General features: G+C 37.4%; 1 protein-coding gene across 1 annotated transcript in view; it reads left to right on the forward strand.

Annotated features, from left to right (window-relative positions):
- Window positions 1-21,594, forward strand: part of SLC30A7 (solute carrier family 30 member 7) — a 33,930-nt gene extending 12,336 nt beyond the window's left edge. Inside the window, exons 6-11 of the mRNA XM_056355323.1 lie at window positions 804-959; window positions 2,540-2,590; window positions 4,568-4,703; window positions 15,964-16,054; window positions 17,032-17,181; window positions 19,872-21,594. Of these exons, the coding sequence (XP_056211298.1) occupies window positions 804-959; window positions 2,540-2,590; window positions 4,568-4,703; window positions 15,964-16,054; window positions 17,032-17,181; window positions 19,872-19,919 (632 nt within the window). The 3' untranslated portion in view covers window positions 19,920-21,594. The remainder of the gene's footprint in view (window positions 1-803; window positions 960-2,539; window positions 2,591-4,567; window positions 4,704-15,963; window positions 16,055-17,031; window positions 17,182-19,871) is intronic.

Consider the following 21,594-nt stretch of genomic DNA (forward strand, 5'->3'; position numbering starts at 1 on the left):
ATGTGACTTGTTACAATCTTGACTTTTATGTTTTATCACTAGCCCTAGTATGTCACTGCTGTACTTCTTACTTTAATATCCATTAACTGGAAGACCTAGAACTCCAGAATCTGCTTTCTGGAACGTGCACTCTTCTGCACCTTATTGGAGGAGATTTGCACAGTGTCTTTTGGACAAAATAAAGCTTGAGTTAAGCAAGGTCTTGGCTGGAATGTTTACAAAACAGTGTCTGAATCAAATTGTAAGTACAGGATGATTCAGCTTCAGGTGCATCTCAACTTGGTGTCTTTTGAATTTAAATACAGAATTTATTTGCCTAAATATATATAGGGTAAACTTTTTGTGGGGGTTGTGGGGGTTTTTGTTTTTGCAAGGCTGATTGGTATCGCTCAGCTTAACATGTAAACTGATATAGACTGGTGGAAGAAAATAGTCTTTGGTGTTTAAACAGCTTGAATTTTTAATGTGTGAATGATGGCAAATTTCTGGTTTCTTAAAACGGCTATTTTTAATGTGCTTGTATCTAATTATGTGTGCATTTTTCAAATTCTACTAAACATGTAGCACAATTTGTCTCAGAAGTGGGAACGTATAAAAGCACTTCTCAAATCAAGTATGTATTTTATATGGCTGCACAGCATAGATTTAGATGACAAACAGCTTGTGTTAATTTTCTTAACTTACTTAAAGCTGTACCTTAAGATGACCTAGAAGATGAATGTTTCAAGTTGGTTAGAAACAAATGTAAGCATACTTTATTTCTTCACTTAAATTTATACTCTGATGGTGATATTTATTTATAGGGCACGAACACAGCCATTCTCTATTCAATGGTGGTCTCGGCCATGGGCACAGTCACGGAGGTCATGGTCACAGTCATGAACATAAACATGCCCATGGACACACTCATGATCATGGCCATAGTCATGGACACTCTCATGGTCAGGATTATTGCCATGGTAAGTACTTAGTTAATGTCATAAACCATCTCGACTCAGTTTAAATTTGCTATTAATGATTTACTGAAAAAAAAAAAAAGAGGGTTCTGGCAGCTTGTTGTGAGCAGACATGGAAGTAGTTTCACTAAATGTGTGGTACGCTATGCCACTGCCATGTTTTGTGGCTCATTTTGGTAAATTCTCTTTCACTTGCAGTAAGTTCATTTTTAAAGGTTAGTTTTTAAAGGTTTTGTTTTACCTACATTTTTTGAATGTTCGCCGCAATGTCACATGTTGGCAAAAGATAAAGCAGATGTATGCTATAGCAGTATAATGAAATAAGTTATCAAATGCTCTGTTTCAATTTTTCATTTAAATCAATAAATTTAAGCTGCTTTGCCAGTGTTCTCCATTTTAATAATTTTACAGATCAAGATACTGGGTAAGATAAACAAGCAATTTTATTTTGGGTTCTTAGGGACTGATGTTGTATTTGATTTGTGATTTCAAACCAATACAAACAAGATTTTCCCTGTTGTGTGTAGTTGTAATCTATTTTAAAGCTGGTTATGAAAACTGTACTTGGAATCTTAGCTATACTTAAATCTTTTCTTTAAAGGCAAACAATCTGTGAAGAGACATCAATGCAAAATATGATCAGTAACCTTCACTATGGGAGAAGAGACAGTGTGGTTATTACCTATTTGTAACAATGCAAATGAAAGCCTTGTTGTAGTGCAGGGTTGTCGGTCCTTACTGCCTGAGCTGTAAACTAAAATCTGATGTGACTGAAAATGTGTACATTTTGAGTGGGGAATAGTGTTGGTAACTTGCAGACAGGAGGTAACGGAGTGTAATTTTGTCCTTTCCTTGCTATTTTTAGTAGGAAATTGGTGCTTGTTTTCCAGGTGTTCTCCTGGAGTTTGGCTGGAAAACAGGAACTCCCCCCTCCTGCGTCTTTCTTGCTCTCCCTATGCCCCCTAACTCAGTGGAACTATCTGTTTTGTGCAATTTAATATTCAAATCAGCTTTTGCAGAAATTATTATGTAGCTTCAGTGGGCATCATCTGCTATCCTTTAACAATTTTTTCTTAAAATATCTTTCTGAAGTGTTCCACAGAGGCATTGATATGCTTGGATGAGTGGATTTTTTGACTTGGTTCTACCTTCTCCGAGTCTTATCCTTGTTGGTTTACATTAGGTATAAATGCTTGCTTAAATGAAGTATTTCTAGTTAGCACATTTATTTGACCTTACTCTTGTTGCTTGTATGTATTGCTTGTATTCTTGAGGGGGCCTCATTTTGCTAAATACTAAAAAGGTCTTCTCAGTTTATTTTCGTTTAAAAAACAATTGATCTTTTTATATATACATATATAAAATCTATTGTGTAAACTAGTATTTTCTGTTTAAAAATTGTGTTCTAAGACTTTTAACTTAATTGCAGTGTAAAAAAACACTACATAAAAAACAATAGCTACAGTAAAAGCTAATTATTGTGAGCAGCTTGGTTGGTCAAGAAATTTCAGAAAGACCATAGCAGAATATGCCACTAGAGAGAGCATTTATGTAGGTTAATATGCCAACAATTGTCTTCACAGGTGACCATTCTCTTGAAGAGATGGGTGGATCCAGCAAACAGATTTTACAAGGTATGATGACAATAAGTATAGTGGTTTATTAGTGTTATCACGGTTTCAACACAGTTGAGAAAGGAGATCCCAAAAGCTGGGATTCAGCTTCTGTTGGTGACGCTGAAAAATCAAATAATAAAAATATAGGAAAGAGTGGTTAAAAGCAGAAACCTAAGGAGCCTAATTGCAATGTATGCTCTGGAAAGTGAAAGCCAGTATTATTAAGATAGAATGTATTTGTAAAATGTGGACTGATATAATTGTTGAAGGGTTCCTGAGTTTAAAACTTGCATTTCATCAAGCTGTTACAGTTGGTTTAGTCATTAAATTACTTGAAGGAATATTGGAGTCTATGATCTCCTGACCATTAGTGTAAATGAAGTGCTAGTAACATAGATGTTGGGTTTGAGCTTTGACTATTTTTTTTTTAAAGTGTTCATAATTCAGAGGGAGAAGATTATGTAACATAAGAGGTAGTAATTATTTGGCATACCCAAACATACTGTTTTCTTTTATTGGATGATTTTCTAGCTTGTTTGTAGTCCTTGAAAAGGAACATGTTCAACCTCTTCCAAAATTTATAGCATACCATATTACGTGTATGTACACTCAGTACTTGAGTAGAAGATACTTGAAAGTCAGTCTTCTCATGAAAGGCACATTTTAATTGAAGCATATTAAAGACTCAATTTGGTATAATTTTATTTTAATTTTTCAATACTGTGGTGTGTTGGCTCTGACCAGCAACTAAGCACCCAGCAGCTGCTTGCTCACTCCTGCAGCGTGACAGGGAAGAGAACTCGAAGAGGAAAAATGAGACCTGCTCTTGGATTGAGATAAAGACAGTTTAGTAAGTGAAGAAGGGTGGGGGAGAAGTTTAAAAAAAAAAAAAAAAAGAGAACAAAAACAAACCAACTCCCAAGTGATGCAAATACAATTGCTTACCACCTCCCACCAGTAGATCAATGCCCAGGAAGTTTCTGAGTGATTGCTAATTTGGAGAGACTGCTCCTCAGTTTTATTGCTGAGCATGATGTTATACGGTACGGAATATCCCTCTGGTCAGTTTGGGTCAGCTCTGCTGGCTATGTGCCCTCCCAGCATCTTGCCCACCGCAGCCTGCTTGCTGTGGGGCAGAGTGAGAAGCGGAAGGCCCCGGTGCTTGTGTTACCAACACTGTTTTAGTCACAAACCTAAAACACAGCGTCATGCAGGTTGCTACAGAGGAGACCAAACTCCATCCCAGCCAGACACTGTACTAATGTAGACTCAGGAAAATCACTAAAGAGCTGATACCTAGTTGAGCATTGTTTCTGTGAGGAGGGATTACCTCAGTCTAGAGAGAGCTAACCGCGTTCAAAAAGCTGTTTCTGTGTGACTTCCCGTCATTGCCAGCAGAGAGCTCCAAAGACTGCATTTTAGGTAGCTGCAAAGTGCTTGTTTCTTTTTGTCTTTTGGAGAAGGTAGTGTGTTATTCTTCAAAATAAGAGTGAAGTTATTCATGTCTGCAATGTTGTTTAATTCTCAATATCTCAAAAATTTGACATATAACTTTTACAAAATATTGCCAATGAAACATTGGTATCTTTCAAAGGTTTACAGAGCTGTTGCTGTTAACAGCCTTTCCATCTTATACAGTACTTACCATTGTCTGTAGGCATCAGGGAACATGAGTTTCTTTGCTGCAATGTGGGTGGGCATCGAGTGGAAATAAAAAAAAAACTAGCTACATCTGTTAACCACTGCTTAAGTTGATAGCCGTGCCACGAAATGCCCCGTACTGTTAAGTGCAGAAGATAATGTAAATTCTTCAGATGCTCTATATTCTACAAATATATTGAAATCCTGTGATCACTTTCTGTGTGTTTGACCAGAAATTTAACAAGCATAAATCATGTTAATAGTTCTTGCAACTCTTCTCTGTAAACTGTCTTTGAAATACTCCATTAGCTTTGAGAATAGCAAGTTGTAATGATATTAATTAATCTCTTACAGGTGTATTTCTACACATTGTTGCAGACACACTTGGAAGTATTGGTGTAATCATATCTGCTCTGTTGATGCAGAACTATGGTCTAATGATAGCAGATCCTATTTGTTCAATGCTGATAGCACTACTTATAGGTGTAAGGTAAGCACTGCTATCGCTGATATTTGGTAGTATTTTTGATGCTAGTTACAGCACAAACTACAGCTTAGAAAAGTTTTGTCTGTTATGCTAAGGACTTACGCATTTGCTTTTCTTCCAAGAGAGATACATTACCTCTGTTCTGTACAGCTGTTCTGGTGTGCTCTTACATGAGCTATCTTTTCTACAGCTACAGCTTTTGCTCTTACATCTGCATATTTTTCCCCTTTTTGCATAATGCTACAAAAATTTCTTTCAGATTCCAACTGTAGAAAGCTTCCTCTCTGTATTTAGTACATGCTTACATAAACCAATGTACTCCAGTAAATGGAGCAGAATGGCTTCAGGGCAGCAGAGCTGGGCCTTCTGGCACAGGATGTGCCCTTGTCCTTGACAAATCAAGGCTGGTAATTTTTTTTTTTTCCCCCAGTGAGAACTGCCTCTTCCTTTGTATTTGTATTCTGACATCCTTATTCCGTGTTAAGATCTGTTGGAAATGCTTCTAGTAGTTCTGGGCTTTCCCAGTTGTTGTTTACCAAGACCACTGTAAATGTGAAGGTATTTGGATGAGGCTGGACAAGCAAACATTTCATTCGGTGATGCTGTTATTGAAGCTTTTGTGGCAGCGGTTTCACTGGTGGTGCAGGGCAGGGTGCCACAACTCCAGTTACAACCTAGTAACTGAACACCTTTGTCTCTTAGCAGGGGTGAATGTCATCTGATTAACTGCAGCTACTTACGCTTAAACCATATATGGCATGTTTATACTATATGCATGGCAGCATTCTCGGAATTACTGATGTGAATCTCCTTACTAGAGTAGGGCAACATGCTTCAGGCACTTAAATGCCCACTGAAATCTGTGTGCTAGGGATCCCTGTTAAATTATCGCTTTAATATAACTTAATATTTTGACTTAAACCTCCTATAATTTCATAAAGGACAAGTTATTGCAAACTAATTCTATTACTGAAATCTCAAAAAATGGAAAGAAAATACACGTTACTGACAGAGAGGAAACTATCATTGAGGTAACAGCCGAGTAAAACACAGGTTTACATACACTTTGTATTTTAAGGGTCTGGCTTTTTGTACAGCAAAGCACATACGGAATGCCGATTAGAAAATGCCATGTGAATGAGAAATTTTTTTTCTTCCATTCATGTAGAGGTTGGAAGGAGACTACCTTCCATAACGGAGCTTTCATAATAAATTATAGGTCTTCTAGCACAGTTAGAAGAAATGCCAGAGGTCCATGTTCTATGCTGAAAATGCTGCAGAAGTTCACTGATGTAACTTATGACCTGATACCTCAGCCTGTAACATTATTTTGTTGGTCCGTGATGCTATAAATGATCTGTAGAATCATTACGTTGAGTGCAGTCAGCTGCATCATAGTCAGTAGAAGCAAGCCTGCATTTCTTGCAGACTGACACATCTTGGCCCAGCAGGAGAGCAAACACTAATTGTAGGGTTTGGGGGGGGTTAATGTTGTTGGGCTTTTTTTAAGCCATCTAGCAGACTTAACTACTGATGGCTTTGGTTGAAATGCACTTAAACAAGATGACTTGCAGTTTCAGGTGGATATTCTTTGAGAGCTTGAGTCCCCTTTTGTGTTGTTTGACTTCAGTAATCTTCATTTACACTTCTGGACATAGAAACCATTGGTTATTCTGCCTTGTTCTTCACTGTGCTGTGTGTGCGCTCTTCTAGAATTAACGCAAAAAGGTTTTTCAGATTTTCCCAAAAGATGATCTTTTGTAACAGTAATATGGGGAGCCAACTAATGATTGCTAGGATATATAATAGTTTTGTCCTTAATATTTTCAAGTCACCTATATCTAACCTAGAGAAAAGATTATACTGAAATTTTGTGAAATTTAAAATTTGAGGTGAAATATATTGTTTCCGAAAAGACTTTAAACTGATAGTGGCAAGAGCTGTGTCTAGGGGTTTGTTTTTTTTTTTAATTGTCTGTTTGCTGATGGGTGCCCGTGGTTTTGAGGTGGGGAGGAAGGGAATGTTAAGTATCTGGTGCAGGGATTCCTGGCCACTTCCGTGGGCCTGTTTGCAACCTTGATAAATAACTTGGGGGGAAGCAGACTTGGCTTTAGATGAAATAATTGTCTGCTCTTTCAGAGGAACATTTGTCAATTGTACTTGTGTGGAGCAGCCCACTTGTGTCTTTTTTACTAATTAAACCAACTCCGGTAAGGTGGAGTGGGATAAGAGTACAAGTGGACCCATGCATGTGTGTTTAGAAATCAGGATCTGTTCTTTGCGGCTGTAATAAAGCAGACATAGATTTGAGTCAGAGATGTAGAAGTCAGTCTGATAAAGTTGTCCAAAGGTTTTAAAGCTTTCCGGGGGCTTTCCCCTAGTTGGGACTGTAAGGCTCTGCTTCTTTCAAGTAGGGTTGTGTTAAAGCCCCAAGGTGCTGTCTCTTCTTAGAAGAGTACTTTAGCTGATTGGTTTAAATCTAAATAGTAGTATATTTTCTTGCTGATCTTCCAAAGCTCTTTTGCATGACTCCACATTTAAGTATATGAAATTGCCCATTTCCATTTTAATTAGCTGCTTAGACCTCTGGTTCTATATTAAATGTGTTAGTTATTAACGAATACAGGCAATACTCTTCTTACTGCTGTTAATGTTAACCAGCAGCTCTTAGTGAAAGCAAAACCTTGAGCAGGGATCTCCTTTTATGTATTTCAGTACTCTGAAACTTTAAAATAAAGCAGCTGAAATGTCAAAATCTGTATAGAAATGCTTTTGCTTTTGGCTGTCAACTTGTTACTTGGGAGAGAGACTTCTTTCCTAGGAGAATGTCTTTTTATCTTTAGCTCTTGTGCTGGCCTTCTGTCACTTGTTCTCAAATGCTGAATTACTGTATTGCATTAAGACTTGCCTATAGTCTGTTATGAGGAAATTGTAACTTTTAAATAATGATCAATGAAGCAGTTGTGAAGACTGCAGATGGCAACGTGGGTATAAATCTAAAGTCATGGTGGGAGAGTGGTCCAGACTCGAATCTTTTGTTAATTTTTAGATAATGAGGGTACACTATTCTGAATGTTACAGTCTAGAAACCCTGCTGGTTGTATAGAAAAAAAAAAGTATACATTGAGCAAACTATTTTCATAAAGTTGAAAATTCCCAATGAAATACAAACTGGTAAATGAATTTTTACTCATGTTGGTTGGTGGCTTTCTCCTCTGAGGGAAGGATCCTCAGACTACTCTAGCTTACAGTATCTCTTTGGGTGTGTGTTTAGTCTAAGTTGTGAGTAGGCTTTCCAGCTGGAGCGAGCTTGCATAGAGGTGAATTAGGACAGAATTGTAGATACAGATTAAAGGCAGGAGCCTTCTATAGGATAAACAGTAAGCCGTATAATAAGGTACCTCGAAAGAAGTCTTTGGATTGCTAACTTTAAAAAGTTTTCTTAATCAGCTCAACAATCTGGGTCACTATCACTATAAGGATTTAGGAAATACTGTGTTCTTGCAGTATGATGGGTGTTACTGGAAGTATGTATTCAGAAACATGTTTGAATTATTTTCAGCAAAACTAGGTTTATTTTACAGTGCTGAACTTCAGGTGTATGTATTTAAAAGAGGAATTCTTGTGGTAATAGGTGCAGGAGGAGCTAAGATAATGGTGCGACAGTAGTTAGCTATGTAGGTTTGAGACTAGTGAAAATCCATTCTGTCTTTTTAACAAATTACATTGCCATGGTTTTTACCTGATGAGAGATTGTCAAGGGAAGATCTAAGTAATGCGTTAATGTGGGGCCATTTTATTACCAACTTGCAGCTTTTTTTCTTTTCTGTGAAGATACTAATGATGCAATTAGTGCAAAGTAATCTGGAAAAGTAGTTAGATGAAAATTAATAATAAAAAATGTTGAATTTGCTATCCATTACTGGATGTGGGATAGTATTTATGAAATCACATGGTATTTTGCCCTTACCTTCTTGGAGTAAGTAAATGAGCATAGTGGACTAACAAAACTAGCACCAAGAACTTTCAAGTTCTTAACTCCAGCTTTTTCATTATCTGAGTATGTATTGAAATTTTCTTGAATTTGAAAGGGATTCTCTCACTGAATTTTTTCTCAAATTTTACAAAGATAAGTACTTTGCAATTCAATTTCATAATGTTCCTGAAAATTATAATTAAACATAATTCAATTTAAAAATATATACCTATAAATCTGCATTAGTATGTTACACTTTGCATGTCCAAGCAAATACTTAATCAAAATGTGGATATCATAGTGCACTTACATTTTTAGTGTACTTTAAGGTCATTAAGTAGATGTTACAATTTATTTATGCCATTGTGGTAAACTGTTTTTTTTAAAGTCATACATGACCTGTGTTCGTACAGGTCATTAGATTTTAAATAAAAAAATACATACATTTTAGGAATGTGTATAGAACATTTTGTGTGGTCCAGTTGTATCAGGGAAAGGCATAAACTGTATGGACTTTGTTTTAACTTGCTTAGACTGTAAAAGTGGTATTTTTGATTCTTCATTACAGGTAATGGTTGAGATAAAAAGCTGAATGAGGTGACGATGATAAGATCCTTTTAGAGGTTCATGAGACTCTTTGAGGAGCATTTTAATAGCTTGCCTTTTTTTAGCATGGAAATTTTCAAAAACATTTACATGAAAAATGAAAGACAAACTAAAATTAAGAAATCATTGTGCCATCTATGAATTTAGTGTTTAATACTTGGTGCCTTTTTAGTTTTTTGAGGGTTTAATGGAGTTTATTTTTGTGCTTTTTTTCTGAATAAAATGTGCATATGCCACTTAACCTGGTAGTGATTTGGCTTCAGTCGTGTCCTCCAATTTACTGCTTAATGGTCTGAGTTTAACTTGCAGAGTGTGCAGGGCATGGGTAGGGGTTAGGTGTGATCCAGGGCTCTTTTTTTTGTAATTATTTTTTTTAAATCTGTGTTGTTTCTGGAAACTTACATATCCAAAGAGGGAATAAAGGCAGAACAGAAATCCTTATTCCCTTCCATGGAACTATGTCTAATAAGCCAGTAGAACATCGAAGCAGTTGCATGCGAGTGCAGAGGGGAATGATTGCTTTTAATCCACGATTGCTTGTGTCTAGATGAAATAACTGTTCATTCGTTTTATGTTGAGTGTTTGCTTGCTTCAGTGTTGGGCAGCTCTCTGATTTACTCTAGTCCTGCCTGCTCCTATTAATGGGTCTTCTGTGTTCAGTTTTCTGAAATTACAGCAACACTTGCCAGAAGAAATCACAAAAATATCTGTATAGGATGACTAAAGAACTTATCATTGCAATAGAAAGCTGTGCAATCTCTAATTTGTAGCCTGTTTTGTCTTGTGCAGATGCATGAAGGGTTGAGCAATGCTGCTTCAGAGAAGTCAAGCGATGCTTTTATTTCAAATGGTTGAGCCCTACTGTAGACAACATCTCTAATTAGTGCAAATTGTCAGCTACAGACACAGTTGCTCTGTGTTACTCCCGTGATCCTTCACTAAGGCTGCTTTAAGGTGACATTCACTGTCTAACTCACCGTGAGCTAGGGCAGAACATTCTGGCTGCACAGTGAAAATCGAGCGTGCGATTCTTCTGAGGTTGTATTCACTGACAAATAAATACGCTTCCAAGCTTAGTGGAAGCAGAAGACCAGGTAGTTCTTATTAGAGTATAGAGAGGTAAGATCAGTCATTGCCCTTTAGTAGACTGACTGACTGTCTACATCCCAGTAAAAGCCTGTCTTCAGTACGCTTATATAGAAATATCATTAATACCTATTAAATCTCCTGCTTTAAAATACATCTTTTTGGAGGAAGAAAAATGGCTCACATATTACTGTTCTGATAGAGAGAGGCAAAGGCATGAAGTCGGATGCTTTCCACTTTGCAAATTTTGTTATGCTTTTACTTGCTGTGCAGAGTTGTGTTTCCTCCGTTTATGTATTTACCTATTGAGTCTTGACAAGCAAAGGGCTTGGTAGCCTGTGGTTTCTCAGAGGTCTGTATCCTGTAATCTTTTAAAATCTCTGCATCGTAAATCTATAGACAATTCTAAAGGGTGAAGCTGGTGTGGATGAGGGGTTGGAGCTCCTGAGTGTTCCTGGATGCTACCACTAACATCTGATGAATCTTCCTTTGATTACTTTCTGTACTCTCTCATGCAAGTACCCATTTAATTAAATGCATAAATGGGACATGCTTAAAAGAGATGAGTCTGTCTTACTGGCATTTTGTTTGAAGTCTTTTTTTCTAAAAAAAAACTTGGCTATTTTATAGTTGCTCAGGTTGACACTCTTCAAGTTTTTTCCAAGGTGTTTTCCTCCTAAGTTAATGTGCCTGAATCAATAAACAATTTCTCAAGTCTCTAAAGTGGTTGTAACGTTTAAAATTAAATTGTTTTTTAGCCTTAGAATTCTAAGCTTTCTTCTGAAATGTTGAAGCAATTTCAGTATTTCAATCAGCTATGTGAAATTAGTCATCAAGCAAAAGCCACAACTCTAGTATTAAAGCAAGAAGTTTGTCCGAAACTACTTAGACCCACATATTTCTAGAAAGGCACTGTAGACTAAATATGATACTAGATGGATAGAGCATGGAGACTGCCTATTAAGTGCTCAAAGAAATGAGACAATTCAGTCATTTAGTGAAGTTGTTTTCGTGGATTACGTAATTTTTACATACAGTCTAGAGCTGATTGAACATGATATAATATGAAAGAACTTTGAGGGAGGATGGAACATTTAGGGTATATGCCTATGGTGTTTGGGGCATGACGGTATAACAAAAAAAAAAGCTTTTTTAAATGAAGTGCTGCATTCGCTAAGATTCAGAAGGAATGTCTGTAGCAAAACTCCCCCAAACTAGCATGCTGCTTGTTGGTGTTGTTTTGAGCCATCATTGCTACATAGCATGCACTGCCTTTATTTACAGGGTAACAGTACCTGCCAGCCTTGCTTGAGAATCATAGTGGTACATTATTACTAGGACACACAATGTAAAATTGGAAAAGTAAATGTTAAACCTGTGTTCCTTGTCTTGAGCAAAGCTTGCAGTCTGATTAAAATTGCCATTGCCTAATAGAAAAATTTTATTACAGTTCTGAAATAGCTTGAAAGTCTTGACACTGCAAATGTGGATGGTGGGTGGGGAAAAAAAAAAAAAAAAGATTTTGAAATCTGGCTGTAGATTTTCAGCTATGGTCTTTGAAGAACTATAGCTGGTCATGAGTCTTGGCAATGTTTGTTTACCTTCCACAAAATCTGTCACAAGTATCCTCTCTTTTCTATGGTGCTGAAAGCAGTAAATAAATTTTCTGCTCTTCTCTGCCTTACAATACTTTTAAGGGTTCTTTACCCCAGAGTTGCTTTCAGCCTTACTGGCCAAGATGACTGTGCCAGCCAGTCTTGTTACCTATGCCAGCAAGAGCAGTGGCATAAACAGGATGGGACTGGAATGGGTATGAGTATTATCTGAATGTGATGCAAGTTGATTAAGAATGTGATTGTTTCACTCTTCATTGTTGATCAAGCCGTGTGTAGTAGTAGTAGTAGTAGTAGTGGCAGGCTAGATTTATCAGATTCCTGTCAATAGCTGTTATCTGTTTGAGCAGCTTTCACTTCCTCTGTAACAGTGTATGTGCAAGCATGATGTGCTGCTAACTCATTTTGCACACTTTAGCTGCTTTTGCTATTGTGGCTTTTGTAGAGGATATGTTTGTGTCCCAAGTCTTGCTGTGGGTTAGCACTGCTTTCAAATTCCATTGTCTTGTAAAGGAGTGTGATATTTTAGATTCAAGGCTTAGTAATCAGAGAGCATTGGAAGATTGCGTCTGCCTTAGCAGCAAAGCTTATATGCTTATGCATGAAAAAACTTTTTGCTTGGTGACAAGTCAGTATTATTTATTTTCCTCAATAATCTTTTTGTAAATAAAAAAAGGGGGGGAAGTACTAGTGCAGTAGTTGTTGCAGAGACAACCACGTGTATTTTGCACTAATGACTAATCCGAAAAAAAGGAAAGCTTGGTCAAATTCTCTAACCACGTTCTCAGCCTGCTTGGTATTGTCATCTGTCCTAGTGTTTTCTTCAGTCACATGAGATGGAACTAGTATTTCTAGTGCCTCCTGGTGATTAACTAATACTGTTTTTCAGTTAGTGCTAATACTGTTTTTTAGTTAGTGCTTGAGAAAAGACCATACTTTGTGGAGTTTGGGGTTTTAATTAAGGGTTTTGTACTTCAGTAGTATGCATGAAACAATGGAAAACATAAGACTTCAGAAAACTGGGTTCTATAGCTTGTTATGTTAGTTTGGCTTGCAATAAAAGACTACTTTGTAGTCTTTTGACTTGTATGGTAGCATCCCTTTGGATGCAGAGATGCGTGCATGTGTTTCTGTGCGCTAACAGCATTTGTGAGGATATATCACATCGCTGCAGCTGTCTTTGGCCTTTTCAGCTTTGCAAAAGATGTATTTGTAGCTGAACGCTGTGTCTGCGTTAGAGGAGGGAGGTGTTACCTGGGGTACGCTTCAACTTTCGCCTACAGTACCAAGCCACATCCTGATTTGCCTCTGTTCTTTGGACTTGTAAGTTGTTGCTGTTCCAATTAAACACGACAGCTTTAGCTTTTTTGTGAAGTCTGGATAAAAGTGTAACTTGTGCAGCATTATTGCCAAAAACGTGCACGGGAGGTTTCTCTCTTAAGGCTTTAGTGTGGATCCATTACAGAAACATGAATAGGCAAAATGTTGCTAGCAGAAAGACTATCTTTTAAGCTGCACCACCTATGCTAGGAGTGGAGTGTCTACTCCCATTCACGTTTTTGTGCATTAGTTGATTTTGAGCTAATGGTTCCTAGAGCTGCTTAAAACTGCACCCTGTTGCCTGACAAGGAGAGGCAGTCTTCGGTGCTTGTATACGCCCTGCTAATTGCATGGACTTAACCCTGGAAGATCGGGTTTTAGGCAACAAGGTTTTCAGAATGAAGCAGGTAGTAATTCTAAATGCATCTTCAGGCGAAGAGCTCTCTGTCGGGGTTTTAACTTCCTCTTTTCAATGTGTATCCTGTTCCAGAATGAATCAATCAGTTTCACTGACCAAATCCTTTTTTGAAATGGGTTAATATGCCCAGCCTGCTAGTCTTAAATATCCGTAGGCTGTCTCTCCAAATCTCCTACTTGCCAGTTCATTTCTATTCCATCAGGTAATGTACATCAGTTTTATCAACTAATGTAAATAAGTTGTCCAAATCAGAAATATTTTTGTTAGGTTTCTTTCACGGAATTTTTTCGTTCCTAGTGGTATGTTTCAATGAAAAGGCAAGCCCCTACATTCTCCATTCTTTTATTTCTTGCCCTGGGAAAAAATATGTAGCCTGTGCATTTGTGGTTTTTGAAGCCTCTGGATGCATATGTTTGAGGGGCCTTGTTAAATTTATGGGGATGGAGTCAGTGTTAAAAAATCTTGTATTCAGTTTGCATCCTGAGCTTGTGTTTTGGTCTTTCAAGGTTTTTATTAAGAAGCAAACCCGCATTTTAAATAGTAAGTTAAACTGAAATCAATTCAGCAATGGAGTATTTTGGCACCTCCAGCTCCCTTTGATGTAATGCTTGTGACATGGACATTATTTAGTGAGATGGGTCCATTGATAAGAGAACCTTTTTCCCTAAACTTCTGTAATCCACTGTCTGTAGAATGTGACACTCCAATTAAGCTCCCTTTAGAGAGATTGACAGTTATTGCATTGCTAAGTGTTTAATTGTGTCAGTGACGGTCCAGTTTAGGCCACTCCTGCCTGCCCCTAATTGCTTCTTCCTTTATCTGAACTGATTCCTTGGGCGCAACTGTGTGAGGCCACGTGATGGAGTGCATCAGGCAGTGAGTTTGCCTGGAATAACTAGTGTGCCTGCAGGAAGACTTAGGGTATTTCTTTCTCTGGGGCTCATTAGACAAGAGTCATGCACCCTCTAACTCCTTCCCACCGCTGGTAAAGGATTAGCCAAGGAGTGAGCTGAGCAGTCGATCAGCCAGCGCTACTTCCATGTGCAAATGGAATCATCATGCAAAGGAACGGTGAGGTCATGCTGCTCACCATCTGCAAATATACAACGGGTCTGCACAGTGTATTCTACATCACTTCATGGGATTTTAAACAAAGCTTCTGTGGTTTCCTTTAACAGACAGCCCAATTAATATCTTAAAAATGTTTTCTGGATGCTTTTTATCTCATCACTCAATGTATTCCAGCTGTGACGCCAGTGCTGAACACTGAAGTTCAGCTTACAATTTCCAAAGTATATCATCACTTTTGGTCTAGAGTGTTAGGTGACCTATGTGGTCTTGAAATGAGATTGCTAGTTAAGTTTTAGTATTAGGCTATAGATATTTGTCATCCTCTTGAAAATTTTAGGATGCTGTACTGAGCCAGACATGATGCACTACTCCTAAACAAAAAAAAATCACCATACTGAATACTTAAGAATATAAATTTTTAGTGGTTGTTTCAGGGTATGGGCTTACTGGTCTCCTGGTTTTATTTAAAAAAAAAAAAAAAAAAAAAAGGGAGGGGGGGAAGTAATAATAAGAAAAAAGAGTGTCATCTTAGCTTGCTGATGAAACAGGACCATTTGGCCAGGAGGGAACCTCTAATTGTTTCCAAATGTTTAATCCTTGAGCTTGGATGAGACCCTACACTTAGTTCACTTCAAGAATATGCTAAGTTGTCTGTTTCTGAGAAAACATCTTTGTTATAGCTGGACTGGTCCATACTAATTTTGTTTTATCATTTCCCCATTATTATCTTAGTTCATAAGAAAAATATGCCTTAAGCCAGACACAAAAGCAAAAACCATTTCAGTTGCATATATTTCTATGGTTGGTTGTGAGTGATTGCTGTTGAAGTAGGTTTTGGTTTTGAGCTGTACTTATCAGCTGCTTTGTCACATAACTTTTAAGACACCAAGAGATTTAAACTCAAATCCTATGATTAAACCGTTGATCTTTTGTGATTATCCACCAGTTGTCTCTGCGGAAAATCTAGGGGAGCGCGATCTGACCTTTAGTAAGACAGCGCAGCAATTTTGTCAGTCCTTTTATTTTCTGTACCAGGTTTTTATGGCAACTTTCTCAGCTTCTGGAAAAGTAACAAAAGAAAAATTCTTCAAGAGCATAAAGGAATCTTGTGTTGCTCTTTGTTCTGCATGTTTTGAAAATGTAACGGTAGCTACCTTCCTTTTTTCTTTCCAGTATCGTTCCCCTTTTAAAAGAATCCATTGGAATTTTGATGCAGCGAACTCCTCCTTCCCTGGAAAACGCCCTGCCGCAGTGCTACCAGAGGGTGAGCTCTTAGGCCGTTTTTGCCTCGGATCAGGCTGCTGACTGAATAAGCCTCAACTGTGTGTTTGAGGATATTTTGTCATGTTTTTCCAGTAATGCCTGTGAAAGATTCCTTAGACTGTACAAATGGAGGTACCAGTTTGATTCTTACTTTCTGAAGTCCTAAACTGCATGTCGCTTCAACTCAGTTTGTGTTCTAAAATGTGCTGTGTTGGTTTAGAAAAACAGATCCTGAAACTCTCCAAGTACTTTGTGCTGATACAAAGTGTGTAATGTTTTCCTGGTTTGTTCAGATTTTTGTTTCCCTCAAAATCTAGTTCTTAGTAAAGTGAAGTGGAGTACCACTGGATATGTATTTGTAAGAATACGTCGGTTACTCTGGATTTGACCTCTGCTGGTACTCCTGTTTAACTTACCTATTGCTGTGTCACGACCTGAACATTGAAGCGCCTTTGCCAAGTACAAAGCCCACGTAGGAGTGTCGCCTTTCCTCGGGAAGTTGCAGGACTGTAATCGTCACATGGAGGGTTTGCTACAATTGGACAGAGGAAAAGGAAGGGTTTTGACAGCAGAAACTGAAGCCCTCACGAAATATTCACAGAAAAATATTAATATGTTTATGTTAATAGTTAGAATCTCTCACAAAATATTTTATGGGAAAATTCCTGCATTTGCAAAAATTGGATGCCTTCTCAAATTCAATAACTGTACTTTTCTCTCTTGGACACCACTGTTTCAGAAATGGTTTCAGTGAAATATATGTAGGCTGGAAACGCAGCAAGGTACAAAATCTTGACACATACATGCAAGCTGTATGTTTTCACCTTCCTTACAATTACTGAGATAAGTTCAAGTCAAATATCACAAATTGCACAGTGAATAGAAGTAAAGAATGCATCGGCTTTTATATTTTCTGTAAAAAGACATAATACAGACATTTTCTGAAATATATTTTTTAAAATTTTCCTATATTTTTAGGTGCAGCAGTTGCAAGGAGTTTACAGTTTACATGATCCACATTTCTGGACCCTCTGTACTGATGTTTACATTGGAACGTTGAAATTATTAGTAGCTCCTGATGCTGATGGAAGATGGATTCTAAGCCAGACTCACAATATTTTTACTCAGGTATGTCTCATCAGTGGCAATTGCATCTCAAAGTGTAAATTGTGTGTCACGTGATGTGACATTGTGATTCTTATAAAGAAAGATTAAATGTTTCTGGTTTTCATATCGGTGTGGTTTGAAAAGCTTCTCTGCTCCAGCTGTATAGAGCAATTTCAAAATTCTCAGTAGGGTAGGTGGAATTCCTGTACCTCTCTGTATTGGGTTTTGATGCCATTTGATGGAGATAACAGCTGTATTTGTCTGAGGTGTATCAAATTAAGTTGAAACCCTATGTTGACCTATAAGGAACCAAGAAAACAGATGGGGGCTTCCCTCAGGGTAGGGCTTCTGACCACAGACTGGACCTGCTTACGTTTTTCACTGTGCTGAGGCTATGTTTGTCATCCATTTCTGTCTTCCTAAGGTTCCAATGTCTTTGCATATTTTGTTGTCTTTTAGTAACATCCGTGCTATGGTGATCACTAGTTAAAATGTAACCATCAGTTGTCATGTTGTATAGGACGAGTGTGTTCCTATTTATTTCTCTACAGGTTTGTGGGGTTTTTTATATAGATAGCGATGTATTTGATAGCACTTTTAGCTGATATGAATTCTTGTGAACAACAGAAACTTTATTAGAAGTTGATAGTTCTTGCAAATTCCAGAAATATTTTTCTGTTGCTTGCTTATACTTTCAACCATGAAACACAACATTCAGTTTGGCTGCCTATTCCAGTATAGCTACTGGATGTGTATAGTTTACAGATAGAACCCAGAGTCTATTAATATAAAACAGAAGATTCTTCTCCAGCAAGAGAACTTTGTGAAGAATAAAGCTGGAAACTTACTCTCATATACCATCCAGAGCCAAACATCCTGGTTTTATTCTTTATATTGGGGGACTGTATTTGAAGAAACTATCATGTTTTTTTATAATGTCCTTTCTCTGCTTTTCAGTAACTGAGAGTTTTGTAGCTGAAAAGGAGACAAATATTCTTGTTTATAACCAGTGTTTTAGCTAAAATATTATCAGCCAAAGGTTAATATTTTGGAGATATGTAAATTACTTCTCTAAGTCAGTTGGACAGTGAATAAAGTGGGCTTCTGATCAGGTATATTTGATGCTGTAAATAAAACCTGCTTCTATCAACAGTTTAATTCAAGTGCTCGCATCAGTGTTCTTTTTCAGAGCTTTCGACAGTGGGGAAAGTCTTTGTGTGCTCACATGCGCGTTCTTTCCCTTGTCCTAAATGTTGTATTCGTCTGCTGCATTGGCAGCTTAGTGAGTCGTTCATGCATCTGATAAGAACCTTCTTTTATTAACTGTTTTGTAACATTTATTAAAAATTCCAGACTGGATTATTGTTTTGTTAAATGAATCTTGGATACTCAAAGTACTCAGTTGTGGGGAACTCAATAAAAATGAACCCACATACTTGTTTTTATGTTAGAAACTTAGGGAAGGAGGATTTGTTGTTACAAATACTCTAAAATCAAACTTTATGAATAAATCTTGGTCCTTTTTGAGATGTTCCATCACATACAGCTTTAGATTATTGAGTAGGTAGAAATCAGTCTGCATGGCTCATTCTGCAGACTGTAGTTTGAAACTAAGGGATATTTTTTTAGGAAGGACTATGCAGAACATTCTATTATATGAAAACTAATTTTACATCTCAAGTCTCCAAAGGATTGCATTTTCCAAGTGAGTTGTTAGCTCTTCAGCTATTTTGTAGCTCTGCAGGTATCAAGAGCCATCTGTCAGGGAGGGGATTTGGGACAACAAGTTCTATCATTTTTCTTACCTGACCTATGGTACTAAGTGGAGGAACAGTTGGAGAAAATAGAGATATTTTTTTTTTTTTTTTCTCCTTAGTAATACTGGCCCTCATTATTCTTTCTATCACTGGTAGTTGGTTTTGCCACTCAACTGAGCTAAAAGCAAGTTGATGATAGTTGAAGACAATGTGATCTTCAGCAGTGTTCAGCCTTGTGCTTCAAGATCCTGTTGCCTAATCAGCAGCCATCACAACGTTGCTGCTGGCCTGCCACTGATGTTAAAATGAATAAGTGACTTTTTTAATGCTGTTTTTATATGGATTGAAAATAAAACCAAGCAAGTCCATCTAAGTCTTGTTTAATGGGATTTCTGAGGAGAGAAATGCTTTAGTACGATTTGCATACCTTTACCGAAAGTTAGTGTGTTGTGATGTCATGTAAATTCATTGTAGCTATTGTTGTTTCTTGCTAAAATCTCAGTGTAGAACTGCTTGGAACAGTAAATCTGATGTAACACTCTTGTGCTTAGCTCCATTTTAAACTGACAGCTCTTCAAGCAGCTTGCTTTTCAGGAAGTTAATCCTGTACAAAAGAAAGTAAGAGTTGCTTTTGTGCAGCTTCACATGTGACAGTTGCTTTGGGTGAATCAGAAAAGGTCACGTAGCAAAGCTAATGTTCATATATAATTACGTATGTGCAGCTGACTGTGTGAAGAAGAACTATGTATTCACGCAGCGCTCTCAGTTCATAGGTTTCCACATTGCCAGGATGTCATTGAATGATGTGGTAAATGTGGAAGATGAATTACAGAAAAAATAACATACTGAGGGTTTTTTGCTAGGTAACGTACTGATGTGGACTGGTGTTCAGGACAGTTGAATTGCTTTGGCTTTACAGGTGTTTTTTTTTAACTCTCCTTCTCTTTTCCATAGGCAGGAGTGAGACAGCTTTACATACAGATTGATGTCGCAGCCATGTAGTGAATTTCTGAAACTGTGCTGTTGGACCAAAGTTTTCTGTACTGTAATGGTGTAACAACGTACTTCTCAAGACAGAGCCTGCCTCTGCCACTGTTCTGGATTGATTGAACAGATTTCTGCCCTTGGGCTGTGGATGGACTTCACTTCTAAGGAGTAAATATTGGGTGAATGTTATGGACTTTGGGTCTTGGGTTTTTGTGGCCCCTAAACTTACAGGTTTTTGAGGGTTTTTTTACTTACTAAAATTGTGGTACTGGAAACCCTGTCATGTCTTCAGTAAAGCTGCTGAAACCACTGCTCATTCCCATAAAACCAGTGTTATCAACAATTGGAAACTTGTTTTGTAGATAATGTCACAATGGCTGACATGCTTCAATATAATTGTATGTTTGTACAATTGTTTGTACTTTGCAAACTTAATGAACCAAACCATATTGGGTTTTCAAAGTGCCTTTCATATCAGAAGTATTTGCCAGCATAAATATGGAGCATCAAAGGGTTTTATTACTTTTACAAATATCTTGTATGCAGTCTGATTATTTACTGGTGACGGGGGAGGGGGGCTTGGGGGGTGTACTTGCATAACTGTAAATGTTTAACTTCCCTTATACTTGCATCTTACCAGACAGAAGAATTCTCTATGTAAAAGACAAAGCTGTTGTGAAGAGACTTGTTTCCAAAACAAGCTGGATATTTTGATGCACATATCTTGTGGAAATCGCTTTAGTCAAAATATTAGATTTAACTCTCATTATTAGTCTCTTAATACTGTTGAGAGTAATGAGACATTACATGATGCTACTCATGTTCATAGTCACTGAAACAACAGGCAGCTGAGGGAAGATGCTCGTGATGGAAGCAATGATTGAAGATTTTATCTTCCAAATTATGTGGTGGGAAAAATTAAATCCCCAAATTGTTTATGAAAGCTTAAATCATCTTGATTTTAATAGGTTGTAATAATTTTTATTAAAGAAACTGGTGAGAACTTATGCCTTTCCAAATACTGAAAGTAGTTGTTGCTGGTGGTTATACCTGAAATGGAAGTAAGGACCATGGTTCATGTTTAAGATTATGCTTTTTGGGGGTTCACAAGTCTGACAATTTTTACTATCTTACTGTAGCCTTTTGTGTTTTCATGAAAAAAAAAAAATATCTCAGTGCAGTTGTTTTTTCCAGAAACATGTCTGTCATATGTTTCTAGCATTTATAATCATTCTAAACTTCTGAATCTTAGTGTTGTTTTCAAAGACAATCTGCTGTACTTGGTATTACAGATTATAATTCCACTATGCTGTAGGAGGTAACTTAGTGATGGAAGATTTTATAAGGGGGCATTTTACAAATGGAACATTGTGAAGTAGAAAACAAGACAGGCATTTTTCTGAGAAATGATAGCTGCTCCTGACAGTATGGATTTTAAGTATTCTTCTGGTACCTGATATGTGGTAATACTGAAATCAAGGCCCTCTGAAGCTGACAGCGTCTGTGTAGCAAGTGCTAGGCACTGTGAGAGTAGTGAAGATTCATTTGCAGAAATGGATCCTTTGCCACTGATGTTGCTGAATGCATGATAGAGATGAAGAATTTCTTGTGTTCATTCTGTCATTCATTCCTATATAGCACCTGAATTTTGATCTTTTTTCATGAGAAAACATGATGGTTACCAAATTGA

Source organism: Falco biarmicus, chromosome 11 (assembly GCF_023638135.1).
Source record: "Falco biarmicus isolate bFalBia1 chromosome 11, bFalBia1.pri, whole genome shotgun sequence".
In the NCBI taxonomy this organism is placed as follows: domain Eukaryota; kingdom Metazoa; phylum Chordata; class Aves; order Falconiformes; family Falconidae; genus Falco; species Falco biarmicus.